Source organism: Mytilus edulis, chromosome 1 (genome assembly GCF_963676685.1).
Source record: "Mytilus edulis chromosome 1, xbMytEdul2.2, whole genome shotgun sequence".
Classification (NCBI taxonomy): domain Eukaryota; kingdom Metazoa; phylum Mollusca; class Bivalvia; order Mytilida; family Mytilidae; genus Mytilus; species Mytilus edulis.
Genome location: NC_092344.1, coordinates 120,550,356 through 120,568,505, shown reverse-complemented (window position 1 = coordinate 120,568,505; position 18,150 = coordinate 120,550,356). Strand labels below are relative to the sequence as shown.

Sequence of the window (18,150 nt, the reverse complement as noted above, 5' to 3'; positions counted from 1 at the left end):
ATTGTCTTATAATTTTGAATTTTGAGGAATTTTAAACTATTTCAGATTTTTTTTTACAATGAATGTTCTGGGGAAAATTGTCTCATTGGCAATCATGATATACCTCCTCATGTTTACATGCAAGATAAAAACATCATGCCTCATGTTAATGAGCTTGTCCCAAGTCATGATGACCTCTGCAGTGGTTGGTTGTCTTATTTTTTTGTATGTTTTGTCCTCTAGAGAATTTGTGTCTGTGTAATATCTCCTGCTATTCTATCAATTGATTGCTTTCTAGTTATTCTACGACCAAAATACGTGTATTATTCATCGCCATGCTTTCAAAGATTTACCACTTCTCTGTTTAGAACGTTGAATAACAGGAAATATTGATTATAAAATGGTGAACATTTTGGTTTTGCAGGAAAACAAATTTTAAGATCAGTTAACTATCTCGATGCTGTTCTGAGAAATAAACCCCAACATTACGTGTTCCTTCGAAAGTGCATCGAAACTGGTGCAAAAATATATTTCATTTTATTTAACTTGAAATAAACATAAGCAACATATATTTTTGATTCACCATATTTGGTAATTTGCAAGTGAAAGCTAATTGTAGTTTTCATAGTTATTAAGTACCGTCCTTCTTCTCGTGAATCCACCGTTCATGTATTGCCTAAAGAAATTTACAGCAATTAACATACAATGAAATGGTTTACTAAATGCGAAAGTAACGTGTATAAGACGTCTATATCGAGTGTATATCTCACAGCTCTGGATTTTGTATTGGTATTGTGACTCTTATGAAGACTAAATTTAATGCGTAAATAAATAATGAATGTACAATTATGTTGAACACATAACCTGTTTGTTGACGGAGCGATAGGAAGCCAGACATTTTCTCCCATTCTTTTATGGCACGACACTTCCACCGATTCACGCTTCACCATCCAGGACCACCACGCGCATATTCCCTTTTAAACCAGATAACGCAAGTGAAATTGGAAGCTAATGTAAATCCGCATCACGAAATGATTCCTTGATAATGCTACATAACACTACAACATTTTTTTTGTTTCTTTTTATCTTTCAGTGATCTGTCCAGTGTTCCGTCTTTCTGATTAATGTCCACTGGCTGAGAATCCGTCGATATAGATTTGCCATTTAGTTTAGTTTCCGGAAGCGCCTGCGTACTGTTTGTACTTTGTTGCAGAATAGTCTCCTCTACAATATCCTTATTTGAATTCTCACATGTATTGTTTACATCATTTCTAATGTCGGTATTTTCGGGTGCTGGATGTTGTTCTATATCACTATATTTTCTATGTTCACTTAATATAAATTGATCCCGAATTATCGTAGCCCTCTTGAGGATATCCGAAGCTTCTTGATCAAGACTGCCTCCCGGAACAAATGGGTTATCCCGGCTTTCTAAACTGAAAATAAAATAAGCAGATATTAAAATATGATATTTTATCTCTATTTGGATATGAAATGCACACTAAAATAATTGTGGGAACGGCTTGAGGATGTTTTATTGTACGGAACTTGAGGGCTACGAAATATAACAAGAGGCTCTCAAGAGCCTGAATCGCTCACCTTAATGTTTTTGGTTAAATCTCTCATCAATGATTATTTTGGCTTTTCAATTTATTTAAATGTTCTTTGAATCGTCCTATTTTCTTCAAAAGCAAAAAAAAAAATAAAAAATCATTTTCTCCTATGTTCTATTTTAGCCATAGGAGCTATAATGTTTCTTGACATACAAGGAAATAAAATATAAAATTTATACTAGATACTCTGAAACTCATTTAGCCTAAGTTTGGCTGAAATTGATACAGCAGTTTCAAAGGAGAAGATTTTTTAAAGTAAGTCAACATGATGAACAAATTGTGAAAAAAGTCTTTAAAGGGCAATCACTCCTTAAGGGGTCAATTGACAATTTTGGTCAAATTGACTTATTTGTAGATCTTACTTTTCTTAACATTTTTGCTATTAACAGTTTATCTGTATCTATAATAATATTCAAGATAATAACCAAAAACTGCAAAAATTCTTTAAAATCACCAGTTACCCAATTCGGCTGAAAATTTCAGGACAGGTAGACCTTGACCTAATAAATACTTTAACTTCTTGTCTTCTTTGCTCTAAATACTGGAGTTTTTGAGATATAAGCCAAAAACTGCATTTTACCCTGTGTTCTATTTTTAGCCATGACGGCCATGTTTTTTGACGAAATAGAAAATAAAACACAAACTTTATTTTATACACCCTACTGATCATTCAGTTTAAGTTTGGTTGAATTTGGTTGAGCAGTTTTAGAGGAGAAGATTTTTTAAAGTTAGCAAATATGATGAACAAATTGTGATAAATTGTCATTAAAGGACAATAACCCCTTAAGGGGTCAATTGACCATTTTGGTCATATTAACTTATTTGTAGATCTTACTTTGCTGATCATTTTTGCTGTTTACAGTTTATCTTTATCTATAATAATATTTAAGATAATAACCAAAAACTGGAAAATTTCCTTAAAATTACCAATTAAGTGGCAGCAACCCAACAATGGGTTTTTGATTCATCTGAAAATTTCAGGGCTGATAGATCTTGACCTAATGAACATTTTAACCCTGTCAGATTTGCTCTAAATGCTTTCGTTTTTTAGATATAAGCCAAAAACTGCATTTTACCCCCATGTTCTATTTTTAGCCATGGCGGCCATGTTTTTTTTCACAAAAGGGAAAATAAAACACAATCTTTATTCTAGATACCCTAAGGATCATTCAGCTAAAGTTTGGTTGTAATTGGTTTAGTAGTTTCAGAGGAGAAGATCTTTGAAATAGTTTACGACGACGACGACGACGGACGGACGGACGACGACGGACGCCAAGTGATGGCAAAAGCTCACATTTCCTTTTAGGAAAGGTGAGCTAAAAATACTATCGACATTAGAATTGTCTATTGCGTTCATGATGCAGGTAGTTGGAATAATTTTTTTTACAGAACTTTGTTAAAATATTGTAAAAGAAATTTAACAAAGGGTGTTCCGTAATGAAGCTGTTAGTAGATTTGTTGAAATTCTGGATTTTTCTGGATGCAATTTTCACTGGGAAAATATGTTTATTTAATGAAAACATATACTTAAGACCTTGTTTATCATGCCTGTAATTGATGTGGGATATAGTTACAAATCTGTCGCCTACGGCTAATAATCCTGATTGTTGTGTAATCCGGGATCAATACGACATATTTTGGCATCCTCCTCAGCAATCAATGTGAACAATCAATAGTCTGACGCCTTTGTGTCTCAGTGATCTTGTATATGGATATTAGTCGTTCCAATGTGTTGGTTTAACGACATTAAGTTTTAATAGAGTTCTAAAAAATGATCAACTGATGTATAATATACTAGTAATAGACTCGTATGTGTTACAAAAACAATTTTATTAGCATATTTGGTCAAATTTTAACTATTGATCTGTGTTCTCAATCGAAACAAGTATAGAAACCAATAGAAAAGTGTTTTTATACGAGTGAGGAAGATTTCGATTGGGTTCGAACTTCCCTCCTTTTGTTCATTCAAACTTTAAATGAGTAATTAAAAGATCGCACAACAAATGTCCTAAAACTTTACCGGCATAGAGAACATTCTTTTTTTAAAATTCTGTTCATTACCAGAGACATATAAAAATTTAGTATACATGTCTCTGATATTACAAAGTAATATTAACATTATTATTATTAATGCAAATATTTAATTTAGAAGTTATGTTTGCCATTGTCTGTCTGAATACTTAAAGCTATCATGTATAATTTTCCATTTTGTTCATTATTGTAAAGCCTTCAGTTAAAACATAAGTGGCTGGATTTTGTTGGTCTATTATCTGTTCATGTCAGTCAGAAACTCAATCCCAGCTAATATACTACAAATCAATACGGTTCCCAATTCTACATTTATTCTCTATCAATAATAAATAGTAATAGAACATTCCCATAATTCAATACACACAATGTCAAACACAACACACACTAATTAAATGCATGCAGATTAATTACATAGAACATGCACACGTGTTGATGGCATCATTGGGAGGATCAAACCGGTGAGATCACTCGTAGCTGTCACGGAGAATGAACCTATCATTAATAATACTCAGATAAACACATTATTTGTATTGACAGAGAGTCTGTACACAAACAATTCTGTCTAAGTCCTTGAACATTTTTTGAAAAAATGCCATGACTTCTGAAGATGAAATGATTGTGTTCTTCACAGTACCGTGGTATAAGTGTGTTTGTGTTACAGTATTTATCAGTATTTATGTAGATATACACACGGCTAGATCTAATTAACCCAGCTGGGCTGCAATCTGTTGAGGTGTGGGTGTGTCATAATTGGATAAACTACCAACTATCTTTTAAGCATCTTCAGTGCAAATATTTGTTATTTCATATTAACAAAGCGAATGACACAGATCTCCCAATAATTATGTTGGGTTGACGCCTCTTCATATGGTGATGATTAAACCATCAATATGTTGTATGTAAATGATTTTTAATTTATATATTTTACATGTTTTAAAGTTCAATCGATCATTACATTCCTGGCAACAGGTGTTAGGAATTTATTTCCGTTTCATTACTTGCCGTTTATCATCGATTCTGTAAGATAACCCTTCCTTCTGTAATGTCGCGTAAAACATCAACCTTATATATTACTTCAAAATGATGTACAACTCAAACCTTCAATTGATAAATATTTGTTCTCACATTATTGATAATGACTACCTTTAGATCAATGTGCTATATGAACCGTTAACTGATAATAAACGTAAATATTTGTTATATGGGAAAAATGCATAAAATCTTACCCCTCCTCGCCATGACCTTCCATTATAAAGCCAGCATTTGTAAGTCCTGTTTCTATAACAACCTTATTGATGATAATTTATGACCGCTACCTGATATTTGTATTTTGCTTAAAGATGGCGAATAGCAGAAAAACGTCTGTCGCATAAGATCTAGCTATGTATCACTAATTGTTGATGTAATAAAACACACATAGGCCTTCAAATATTCAATGCAACATCCTATTACTACAGAAGCCTCGTTATCTTCCAGTAAACGCGCTTCCGGTCTATTTCAGATAAGAAAACAAAACGTTTTTGAAATAAACAAATATTTGACCTATGCAATTATCTTTCGTTACGTATTATTACAGCATTTGACGGCTACTGAGAATGAATTGTGTTATCGGAATGCCTTAGATAAGATCCTACTATCGACTGGATTCCGAATGAATTCTGGTGAGCCAGGTTTCATATTTCCAACCTCTGACACATGCTACAGGTCATAAATCATACCGTTAAGTCGAATGAAATCGATTCGTATGATTACTGTTGTATAAACACAGATATATTAGAGGATATGATATAGTACGAGGAAAGTGGACATACTGCAAAAAATCATGGCTGCTTCTACAGGCTCTTCGAAAGGAGAGAGGAATAATGCAGAAATTGAGGTAAACTCGAAAAGGCGCAAAAGGTGTAAAATGAAAAATAAATGAATATGTTTTCGTCAATTAGAAAGCTTGTTGGGCATTCGAGCTCATAAGTTGAAAACTACCAACAGTCTGTACAGTACCTTACATATAAATATAAAGACTGAGCAACACGAACACCAGGAGTGGTATCAAGTGTTCCAGAAGGGTCAGAAGACCCTTCTCCACATGATACACCCGTCGTGTAATACGTCATCAAGGCAAAAAGTAAAAAAGCAAAAATACCGAAATCCGAGGAAAATTCAAAACAGAAAGTCCCTAATCAAATGGCAAAATCCAAAGCTCAAAAACATCAAACTGCTTAAACCTGGCTTAATAGCTAGCAAAACCTCTAATGTGTATGACAGTCGCATAAAATTCCATTCACGGTATTGACAACAATGTGTGAACAAAATAAACAGACAAATTAGGTTAAATGTCAAAAATAGGGGTACAGCAGTCAACATTGTGTTATAATCTTAATCACTACAAAAACAAATAAATATGTCAACAAAGTAATACAAAACAGCTTATATATAGACAAAGCACATTTATATAAGCAAAAACGAAAAACAAGAATACAACATTTTACCACATATAAAGCACATTAACACAATGACGGGATGTGTAAGTAACGAGCCACGTCAACTGAATATTGCAATAATAGACCATAAAAAGTAATAATTTATAAAGACAAATATAAGAACACAACAACACGTTGAACAAGTACCGAAAATCGAGAGAAAAAAAATGCATTTATTTATTAGTTTCAAGAATTCTTCCAAAATAGATGAACATTTAAATCTGCGAAAAAATAGGGTTGTTCAATTTGTCTTAATTATATATGAAATATGCAATTTGAATCCATAGATTTTTCCTTAAAAAATGATAGGGTGTAGACACTTAAAAATCTATTTGATTGATAAAAACAGTTATAGGGTCATATCAGACTTCCAAATGATAAGATAATAAAAACTCAAGCGTTTTGTAAATATAAGAAATATTGTTTTGAAAGGTCAAGGTTTTGATTTAAACCAATCTAAGGGTATTTGTATTATTCGAAATTGATATAGTCAGAATCAAGAATTTCCTCATCAAAAGCTGTTTTAAAAGCCATGAAAAAGATAAAATCATACAAAATACTGATTTCCGAGGAATATTCAAAACGGAAAGTCCCTAATCAAATGGCAAAATGAAAAGCTCAAACACATCAAACGAAGGGATAACAACTGTCTTATTCCTGACTTGGTACATGTATTTTTTTTATGTAGAAAATGATGGGTTAAACCAGGTTATATAGCTAGCTAAACCTCTCACTTGTACGACAATCACTCTATATTATTAATATGTTTGGTTGCTTGACAAAAAACAACAATACTAGAAAACAAGAATTAATAAAACGAAACCCAAATGTGATTTTTATATCGAAAGATATGGTATACAATCGGTAAGGGTCGACGAGACAGTACTACAAAAAAGAATATACAATATAACCTGTCAAAGATTTTCTACAAATCCAAATGATTATGCTAATCGTTTAAACCATGCAAATGGTCCGAGACCACGATTGTCGTCCCTTGATTACGAATATAGTCCCTAGTGTTGACAGTGGGTTACTTGCCATTAATTTTTATACCCCTTCCAAATTGATTTCTTTATGTTTAATGCCTCAAATTGCAAGTAGGGGGGTGAAATTACACTGTTAAAAAATTTGGGTCCAGAATTTTAAAGGAAAGTAGTGATTAGGTCCAGCTGAAAAAGGTTAAAAATAATCACTTCGGAAGCTGTCAAAAGATTTCAAGACGCCCTAAACATAAAATTGTCCATATTTTAAGTTAGAGCCGATGAAGTTTTCTATAATTTTGATATAATTTGTCCCAAAAGTAGTACAACACACTGTAAAAATTTCTTTGAGAAAGCGCAGATGGGATTATTTTAATTTTCATTTATGTTCTAAAAGAAATGCACTACGAAATAATTGTGGTCTCGGACCAAATGGTATGTTTATCAACAACAAAAAACAATTGAGTTATCCCCCTTGCAACAGGATGAACATGTTAGAATAAACAGAACTGAAGGTTTTTGTGGCCACAAACACAAACGTTTTGATAATGAAATATATACACGAAGTATAGCTTTTGGGACAAAATTTACAATCAACTGTAAATATTATAAGTTTAAAAATGAGTTATTTATGATTAAGGTACAATGACCAATATTGAAAGAGATAAAATATCAGAATAGACATTAGTTTTCTGGTTTAAAATGTTATACATACATTTGTCATTTAGGGGCCTTTTATAGCTGACAATGCGGTATGGGCTTAGCTCATTGTTGAAGGTCGTACGGTGATCTATAGTTTCTGTGTCAATTGGTCTCATGTGGAGAGTTGTCTCATTGGCAATCATACCACATCTTCTTTTTTTTTTTTTTTTTTTATATATGCAGTGTTTGAAGGCTATTACGCAATTGGTATATACTGAATCATTATCATTGAGTTAATTAAAAACGAATGTACAATACAAATTGAACAGAACGACGATATAATTTTCAAGGGTACTATTGAATGTTCTCTTATAAGGACTTATCAAATATGAAAATAATTGATCTTAATCAGTAAAAATATGCTGTAATTCCAGGGTCGGAATTGTGAGTCAAGTTCAGGGTGAACATATGGGAGTGAGACTTAGCATCAAAGTACTAGTAATAAATCCCAACCATGGAGTTAGTATAGTATATACGTGTTCATTTGATAGATCGGGATACATTTTACAATAATGTTTGTTAATTGACTTCATTCACTTGTTTCCACATGTATAAAGGTATACAACTATAATGAATCAATTCTAACGATCCAAGTATACATCAAACAGTCGTTAAATTAATTGAAACGACTTGCCTAATGTTCTTTAATAAGAAAGAGTTTGAACTTACTGATCTTTGAAATCTATTATAAAAGAAATTGTTAATAGAGGCACTTAATACGATGTGTTCCTGTTAAACCGCCATTGAAGAAAGTATGTGCTTAGAGGTACACTTTTAATTACAGCTATTTCACCAAATGATGGCTAGAGATAAAAAAAAAAAAAGAAAAAAAAAAAGAGTTATGGGGTCATGAATTACACTCGTCTAATAAACTGGGAGTAGTAAATTGATACTATACTACTACTCTATAATTATACGATTTATAATTATAGTAGTAGGTGAGGGTAAAACAAGAAACGCAATTGTTTTTTACTGATGCCAACGAATTTTCAAGAGGAGATATTTTACTTGTGGATGATAAAAATGAATTATCTTTCTTATAAAAGAGGGTTGAAAGATACCAGAGGAACATTCAAACTCATAGATCCGACAACGCCATGGCTAAAAAAGAAAGAAACAAAGAGATAAATAACAGTACACAAGACACAACATAGAAAACTAAAGACTAAGCAACACGAACCCCAACAAAAACTTAGGTGATCTCAGGTGAGCAGATCCTGCTCCACTTGTGGCACCTGTCTTGTTGCTCATGTTATTACAAACCCGGTAAATAGTCCAATACGATAGGTCACATTCTAGATAAGGGAACGGAATTGTAGTTACGACACTGCTGGAATGTTGCTACATAGAAATGAAAAGTTTACAATTGGGAAGTTGAAATCATCTCTTTTGTCGTAAAGTTTTGTTTTCAACCGACCCTCATTGTCAATTTCTAGAAGTAAGTCAAATATGAGGCAGACGTAACTGTATCTGTTGAACCCTTTATCGAAAGTTCGATGGGATAGATGCGTTCAACAAAGTAACCAAATTTTGAATTATTTATTGAGAGCTAGAACATCAATATAGCGGAAATTAAAGTTAAAAGATATATTGCTAACTTCTGTTCTTTCTCCTTAAGTAGTCTCTGTATGAATCCAGCCTCATAAGAGTAAAGGAACAAGTCGACAAGAAGTGGAGCACAATTGGTTCCAATGGTAATGCCGATAGTTTGTTGAAAAACACGTCCCATAAACGTTACAAAAAAGTTGTCAATCAAGAAATAAAGCATCTTGATAATGTCAGTCCCAGAGATTTTTTGTTTTGTTTTAATCAGAGTGATATTTTTAAATAGTAAGAAAAAAGTAAAATCACAAAAATATTGAACTTCGAGGAAAATTCAAAACTAATTCATCCCTCTCTGAGACATGATACTTGTATCTACGTTGGCCATTCCTTTTTACGTAACAAAGCAACACCAACTCTTTCAATTAGTGTTTTAGTGTGGAATTGGGAATACTTGTGTAAAGTATAGAAAAGTCAAATGTTTTAATACTATTCCAAGATGAAAGAGTCTTAGATTGTATGCACTCTTTGAATATTTTTAGTATCCACATCTGAAACACGCCACCTTTAGAATATGCAGTTTCACAATAACTTTGAAACCTGTCTTTGATTGCCTTATTGTGCTAATTGTGCTAATGCGGCGTAAAGCAACCAACAATCAATCAATTGATTGCTGATAAAATTGATGTTGATAATTTAGAAAGAGGTTTCGTGGAGCACTTGGAAGACCCAGCAGTAAACCGTTGTTTGTAAGGACACTTATGTAGTTTATGTATCCAATACAGTGATGGAAGATCTAGTTCTTTATCTTTGGTTGAAATTCCAAAGGAACATAGAACAGACCTATGATTATCCTAGTAAGTGTCGTGGGGGTGTATGTTAAGTTTCAAACACTTAGATAATTTACTATATCAAATTTGTATCATGACGGTTGAGACCAAGTACAACCGAGTCAGCGATAATAAAACAATAAAAAGTAAAATCACAAAAATACTGAACTTCGAGGAAAATTCAAAACTTATCAAATGGCAAATTCAAAGGCTCAAACACACCAAACGAATGGATAACAACTGTCATATTCCCGACTTGGTACAGGCAATAATCCACAATGACTTACAAATGTTTTCACCAATGATAGCTTTTGAGCGTATTTCAACTAAACTTCTCATTTGCGTAGTCTCATATCCGCTGAATATAAACAAGAAATGTTTATTGATATTAATCATAAGAAACGAGTTATGTCGTGATTTGAGTTATCACAGATTCGATGATATTACAATTGGAATGCCGAGTTCTATTTTCGTCACTAACACAATAGAGAAAGGAATGTCCATACAGAAGCTGTTACAAACCCTCTATACACTAAGTTGTTTGTACTTATGATCGAAATAACAGATTATACGTGATAAGCATGAAGTTATTAGCCAATTATCAATACCTAATTATTACCAATATATCTAATTATACTGAACATTACCGATAACATATATCTGGTTCGTCAACAATGCTGCTTTATGACAGCTAGTGCTAGTACGTATTTGTTACTGGTCATAGAGTAGTCCACATAGGATATCAATTCCTTTTACCGTAACGCCTTTAAAATTTGTTATGCTCATTTAATATCCTTTATAAATTGAAGATTGAGTTGCTTGAAAATTGAAATAAGAACTGGAGAAAGTATTTACGACTGATTTAACTCTATAGTCATTACTATTGAAATCCGGAGATATGGTGTGATTGCTCTTGACTGCGGACCAGTACTTTTAAACAAAGACATAGTCTAAAAAGGAGTATTAAATAGTCTAGCAGAACATAATTTAACGTGGCACTGGTTTACAGTACAAAGTTCCTTGGATTACCTTATCTGACAACACAAGATGACAACACATGACAACAGGAGAACAACAAACCACCCCCATAAACTGTCCATTCAAAAATTAAACTATCGAGAGTTTACATAGTGTCATGAGCGGGGAAAGGTGGAAGAATCAAGTACAATGTTCAACAAAACATCAAACCTATACTATAGATAAAAAGACAATAAAGAACAATAGACCAAAAACTTCTTACAGGGGTATAACAACAACCAAAAACAAATCAATGCTGACAGATATACAGACACTGCAGAACAACAATCGTCAAGAACTGTTTAAATGAAATAGAAAAACAAAACAACTAACCAATACTGACAGATATAAAAACGCGGCAAGAACTGTTTACTTAGATAGAACTTAACATACAGAACAACAGAGTAGTGTCACCAGATATAAAGACACAGCAAAACAACAATCGTCAAAAACTAGAAACGTTAACAAAAATAACCAATGCTGACAGATATAAAAACACGACAAAAAGGGATAAGAAACAACAGAACAATTAAACCAATGTTTAGAGATAAAAATACATGGCTGAAAAACAATCTACAAGATCTTCATACTACAACAAAAACTCAAACAGAACAACAGATAAATGGCAACAGATATAGACACGATAGAACAACAATCGACAGGAATTTCTTACTGCAATAAAAGCCTAAACAGAACAACAAACCAATGCCGATAGATATAAAGACACGCTAGAACAACAATGACAGGAACTTCTTACTGCAATAAAACACAAACAGAACAACAAACCAATGTCGATAGATATAAAGACAAGACAGAATAACACTCGACAGGAATTATACAATTACACAAAGCTGTCAAAGGAACAACAGAATAACAAATCGCAAGTTATAGAAACAACATCAAATGGCATGTTTTACAGACAAAGCAAAAGCAATGAAAAAGTGTTGATAAAGCAGATCGACTCCCATCATTGTGTTACCGTGCTATGTTTATTATATTTTTGATATATTAAAGTAGTTTGTATCTCAGCTGTGTTCATTGTACACTTAAAAAAACATTTCTGGTGCATACCTTCATCTTCCCTTACCAATGGTTACGATCCAGAGGAGCGTAGTGGATCATAATCCTCGGAGCGGAGATGGCATACCTTAAGAAGAATATTTGAAATGATATAAATTCGTTATAAGTTTTGGTATCAATGTTAGGATAATCCCCAAAGTACACTTGTAGAATTTAGATAACGCTAAACGATCAAATGAAGATTGGCTACTTCAACATATTTTCTGTGCTATTTTATTAATTTTATGTATGCCAACAACCCCCTTGGGGTAAAACTGTGCATTTATTTCTATAAAGTATATAAAATTTCTTTTTGTAACAGCACAAACTTCCATAAATGTAAATCATCAATGCGGCTTTCTCACTTTCTGACAATTATACTTCCCTAATAAATGTCCCTACGACCTTTCATAGACTAAGGAAACATTTGTAGAATGAATAAAGATGATATCGATTCTGTCTGTGAAATTACCCTCAAGATACTCACTTCAAATGCATTGTGATTAGAATTCAATATGGATAATTGTTCTTTTCTTCGCGCTATAAATGGACATGTGCAAATAGCCATTCCTTTCTTCATAAAAGAATGAATTTGCAGCTACCTTTTGTCAGCCATCATTTACGCAAACCATTTATTGTTGCTATAGAAATAAAATATTTCGATTATTTTCACGTGTTCTTTTCAGTTAATTAAATCTCTTATTAAGCTGAGATTAGACATTTCTATCAAATTGGAAAGATGTGTGCTATATAAACAAACATATACTTACTCATTACTTTTGCTTTTTGTAATTAAAATTTTGTTAACTGTCTGATAGCAGCAGGTTATGACGTTAAAAAAGAGATTATATTGCGATAAAAATATTTCTCATATTCTTACTTAATTTTTACTTTCCCAACCGGTTGATTATTTGTTCATAATCAACCTGTGGTCACTTTTATCTTTGTTCACCATTTGTCAACATTTAATTAGGTCGTCAAATGTTTATGTCTGTCAGAAAACTTCCCATCGTGACGTCACAAAAATTTCAACCATGCCTGATAACGTAAAATTTAAAGAACTCGGCAAGCCTCCCGTTATCAATATACAAAATTTCATGCAAACACAGCACATAACCGTTGTAACAAATGGGTACAACAAAGATAATCCAGATATCAGACGGGTACAAAAAGGAATATCCAAACATCTAAAAAGGATGGTAAATTCATGCAGAATTTTGTAGAAAACGAGTCAATTCATCACAAGGTACAACAGTAACTAAGTTTGTCCTAACCACTCCATGCAGGTTTTCCACAAGGTTGCTTACCTGGGAGTTCGTTTAATATTTTTATGTCCCGCCGGAGGGCTGTCTAGTATCAAAATCTCGGAATATGTAATCGTTTGTTCAACACTTTGCTCGCTGGCTTTAGGAGGAGTGTTGTCTTTAGGAGTATCACAGAATGTCACTTTATTCTTTAAAATAGTGTCATGGCTATAGAAAATAAACAATTGTGTAATTGCTAAAGGTAAAAAACAGAATATTACATAAAAATGCAGGTATTGACAAACATATGGCATTTTTTTCAAAATTTAATCGAGTTTTACATGATATTCGTACTCGTACCCTGAATTTTATCTCCCTCATACTAATCTGTATCTTTAGGTAAACATATTTAGATCTACAATATTCTATAAGCTAGTGCTCACTTCTAAATAAATGAATCTTACATCAGGCAAAATGGTACTCGATTTGAGAACACCATAATTCACCTTTCGGAATATTAATTCCTCATTGACCTTTTTGACTTTTTCAATTCGAGCGTCACGGATGAGTCTTATCGCGCGTTTGGCGTAGAAAGTTTTAAGCCTGACATCTTTGGTGAGTTTATCTTGTGTTTTCCAAGTGACATCATCAGTTTACGTTTTACATATGGAGCCATTAAAGACCCCGTTCACGTGCTCTTGTTTTAGTCAAAGTTTTTTCATTTTTGTTTTGGTACTAAAGAATACAAACTCGCAATAGCTACACGAAAGGTATAGATCATGTATACAATGTATAAATGTTTTGTCTCACATAGTGTTATAAGTACACTTAGTTAATCCACCGTATTCCCACCTGTCGGATGAGATATATCAATGGCATTAGATAATCAGAATTTAATGATGTATAATACGTTATAATCGAATGTAAAGTGTCATTAATGGACATTTTGTTATCAAGGTCGACAACTAGTTCGTGACCATACAATTACAGTGCTTTATCAGTTCTGAATTTAAGCTAAATTCAATCAAATATAAATAGCAAATTGTATTTTTGAACGTGGGCGCCATATTGAATGCTATAAATCGTATTCTATATACTAAAATGAGTTTTTCTTAATTGATTAAGTTAAATCAAAGTGACAATGAATTTCTAATAACGTAACTGTAAGTTGCTGCAATATAAGATTTCCAATACAGACAGATTGCTGAACAGGAATTCAAATTGATGAAAAAACTTATGTATCTTGTGTTTTTGTTTGTGTTTTGGTAGTTTGTATAAATCTGATGAGTTAAATCCTTTCAACCAATTTTAATAGGTTGTTCTTATGGTGTGCTGTTTTACCACTATTCCAGGTTAGGGAAGGCTTTGGCGCCAGCAAAAATATGGTCTATATTGTTGACTGTGTAAAATTTATGTAGGAGATGAAATTCATTATCAATTCATTTGTAATTTGTAAATATTATAGAACCATTAAAGAGTATGTTATTCTTTAGTCATATACAGTTAAAAACAATCTCATCTGTTTCATGAGAGAGAAAATAATAGTCCGTATTTTCTATGACGTGAATTCGTTACGTATAAATATGGGATTGTTTAGTTAACTCATATCGAATCCGCATTTTTCTGTTTTAATTTCATCTCTACATCTCATTAAGTTCTTATTACTATTGAGTTCCTTACTTATTTGTTTAATAATACAGCAATCCTTTATTTATTTTCAAATTCCTCTTTATCATCATTTGTATGCATCACCACAGGCACTTGTCTCAGAAAAAAACATTCGTTAAGGTATATAGGATATTTTTTTCAGAGACAAGTGACTGTGTTCATGTCGTATGTTTATCGTACCATAATTTCCCAGTGGTAAAGGTCACACAATGTTGTTTGTTATTGTCGTTGTAATTGTGTTTTACCACTACTGTGTCCATGCTGTAATGTGCAGTAACAGCACCAGTAATGAATAGATGTAATATACTTTAATCACATCAATGTTACCTATAGAAATGATGGAGTTTTTTTTACATAATAATCTTTTTACCAAAGATCAGCTCTAAAAAAAGATAGTATTAGAAAATATTTGAACGGAACCGATCTGTTACATAAAGTTTGAAGTTTTACGTGTATGCTTTTATTTTTATCACACAACACGTTACTGCGTGATTTGGTAGTACCACACTTTTAACGTTGTGTAGCAATAACACAGAAGACATTTTTCAGTAATTTCGTATTGATTTTCTATTTGTCAGCAGTGAAGAAACTTATTTATAGTTAGACATTCCACTTTATAGACGTATACACGGTTTAAGACCAGAGCGATGTAGCTTTTACGACTCATATAATGACAAATTGTCCAAAGTATTGGTTTGCGTCTCATTACAAAATAAATGTTTAAGAACATTCTTTCTAGGTAAACGCTCTTTAACAACACTTAAAAAAAAACGTATTTTGAGGAAACTCAATGTTAAAAAAAGAACGCATTCCTGTGTTGCCTGAACTTATTTAATACATTAACGGTTTTGCTTGATCTAAATTGATACATTAACGGTTTTGCTTGACCTAATTTGATACATTAACGGTTTTGTCTGACCTAATTTAAAATCTTAACGGTTTTGTTCGACCTAATTGAATATATTGACGGATTTGCCTGACCTAATTTGATATTTTCAATGTTTTGCCTTACCTAATTTTTAAAATACCTAAACGGTTTTGTATGACCTTATTTAATACATTACCGGCTTTTTATGACCTAATTTAATACATAAACGGTTTTGTCTTGCCTAATTTATTACATTACCAGTTTTGCATGACCTAATTTAATACATTAACGGTTTTGCCTGACCTAATCAAATACATTGACTCTTTCGCCTGACCTAGATTGATACTTTCAATGTAAATGCGTTACCTGATTTAATATATTAACGGGTTTCCCTAACCTTATTTAACACATTAACGGTTCTACCCAAAGTGTCAGTATAAAAATCGACATGTTTGGAAATATTTTATACATATAAGAGTTGACTATATTTATATCAAGATTTAACTGGTTGTATTAGTACTTTTTGTTTCACCTTTGATTTTTTGTATCCCCTCTTAGGTTTGTTCAGTTTACTTACCAGAGGCAAATAACGGAAACTGCTGAAAACAAGACTGCAAACATTGGCAATGCAGGTATAAAAGCTTTATGTTTAAATTAATAAATAAGAGAAAAGTTAACTCAAATTGATATATATCTCAAAAATGATCAAACCTTTGAAATAAATGGCAATGGTTCAATGAAATTATGTTTGATGGATATCGTATTGATATCCCTAAGAGATGGGTTTAAATATGCTTTTATAAGAAATTATCAGTTACTTATGAATATCAAATATTAAAGAGATTATTCTGGAATTCGATTAATTGAAATAAGTATTCTGCTACTGTTTAGAAAGTCAGAAAGGTGGAGAGCTTTTATATGTTCTGAAATAGGCAAACAATTTTCTGCTGTGTTTTGGACAAGATAGCTGTTCCTTTGAATGGTCTGCGTAGGCCTTTTTTATTTTAGAAATTATTGCTTGTGTTAGTCTCTTTGAAAACCGTTTGCATTTGATTTTTTTCTTAATTTGTTACTTTTTTGTTTCTTTCGTCCGTCCCGTAGTCAATACTTCTATATTGTCATATTTTACTTTTAATCAAAATTTCAATTCCTTATCTTGTTCACGTCATCGATCAAAAGACGGGACGAGATTATTTGCATATTTGTCATTCAAGGTTTTGATGTTGCCGGCTGTGTTTGAATGGTTTTACACTAGTAATTGTTAGGGTCCTTTATAGATTGCGGTTTGGTGTGAGCCAAGGCTCTGTGCAAAGAATATAGGGAGGGTACAACTAGTTTATTTAAAGATATAGACCCTCCACCGATTTATCTCGTTTAAACACTCGCAAAAAGTACATAACTAATGTAAGTACGTTAAAGAGTTTATCAGAATATTTTATGAAGCAAGTAAACTTATTAAGAAGAAAAAAAAGCAAAAACAAAACAAAAGCAAAAAAGGGGGAAAATGTTGAATACAAGGTCGATTATATCTTGAATCACATCAGTTTATTACAGAGAAAAGAACAAAAAAATAACACGAATCGACATACTGTGAGGCAATACATCACGGATGGTATTACTGAATACAAAACAATTGACATTTAGAACGAATCAATAAGAATCTCAGCATGAGGCGACCCTTGATCTTAACTAGATAACAATAATAGGTTTCCAAAAATAAACAGCCATTCTTATTTATATGACATTCACAGATATAGTTTTTGCATCAACATTAAGTATACAGTAGCACCTGTACACGTAAGAACCATTGACTCAAGCGATTACGCTTTCTTGTTACTTTGAAGAAGATGTGCTCTAGATTTGTGTCGATGGAAAATAAATTGTTTACTAGAAATCTATGCAAATACTTGGTATCTGGAACACAGCCAGCATCTTCTCTCAAAAGATGTCTATAACCGGAATGTGCCTAATTAGAAACACCTAGATGCCGACAGGTATCTTTCCAAAAAATACATTCGTGTTGTTAGAGAGAAAAAGTTCTAAGGTTGTTACAAAACACAAGATACAAACATTCCTGATTGACAAGGTCAAGGCCGTGAACAGATAGTCAAATTGTTTCTCATTGAATTGTAAATAAATC

At 32.5% G+C, this 18,150-nt stretch overlaps 1 protein-coding gene across 4 annotated transcripts in view; it reads right to left on the bottom strand.

Annotated features, from left to right (window-relative positions):
* Positions 1-499: 499 nt before the first annotated feature.
* Positions 500-18,150, bottom strand: part of LOC139503618 (uncharacterized) — a 47,199-nt gene continuing 29,548 nt past the window's right edge. For 3 of the 4 annotated variants that reach the window (XM_071293454.1, XM_071293442.1, XM_071293461.1), the window contains 2 exons: positions 13,538-13,702; positions 500-1,415 (listed from right to left, as the gene is read on the bottom strand). In XM_071293454.1, the coding sequence (XP_071149555.1) occupies positions 1,028-1,415; positions 13,538-13,702 (553 nt within the window). In that variant the 3' untranslated portion in view covers positions 500-1,027. The remainder of the gene's footprint in view (positions 1,416-13,537; positions 13,703-18,150) is intronic. The other variant, XM_071293447.1, reaches the window with a different exon arrangement.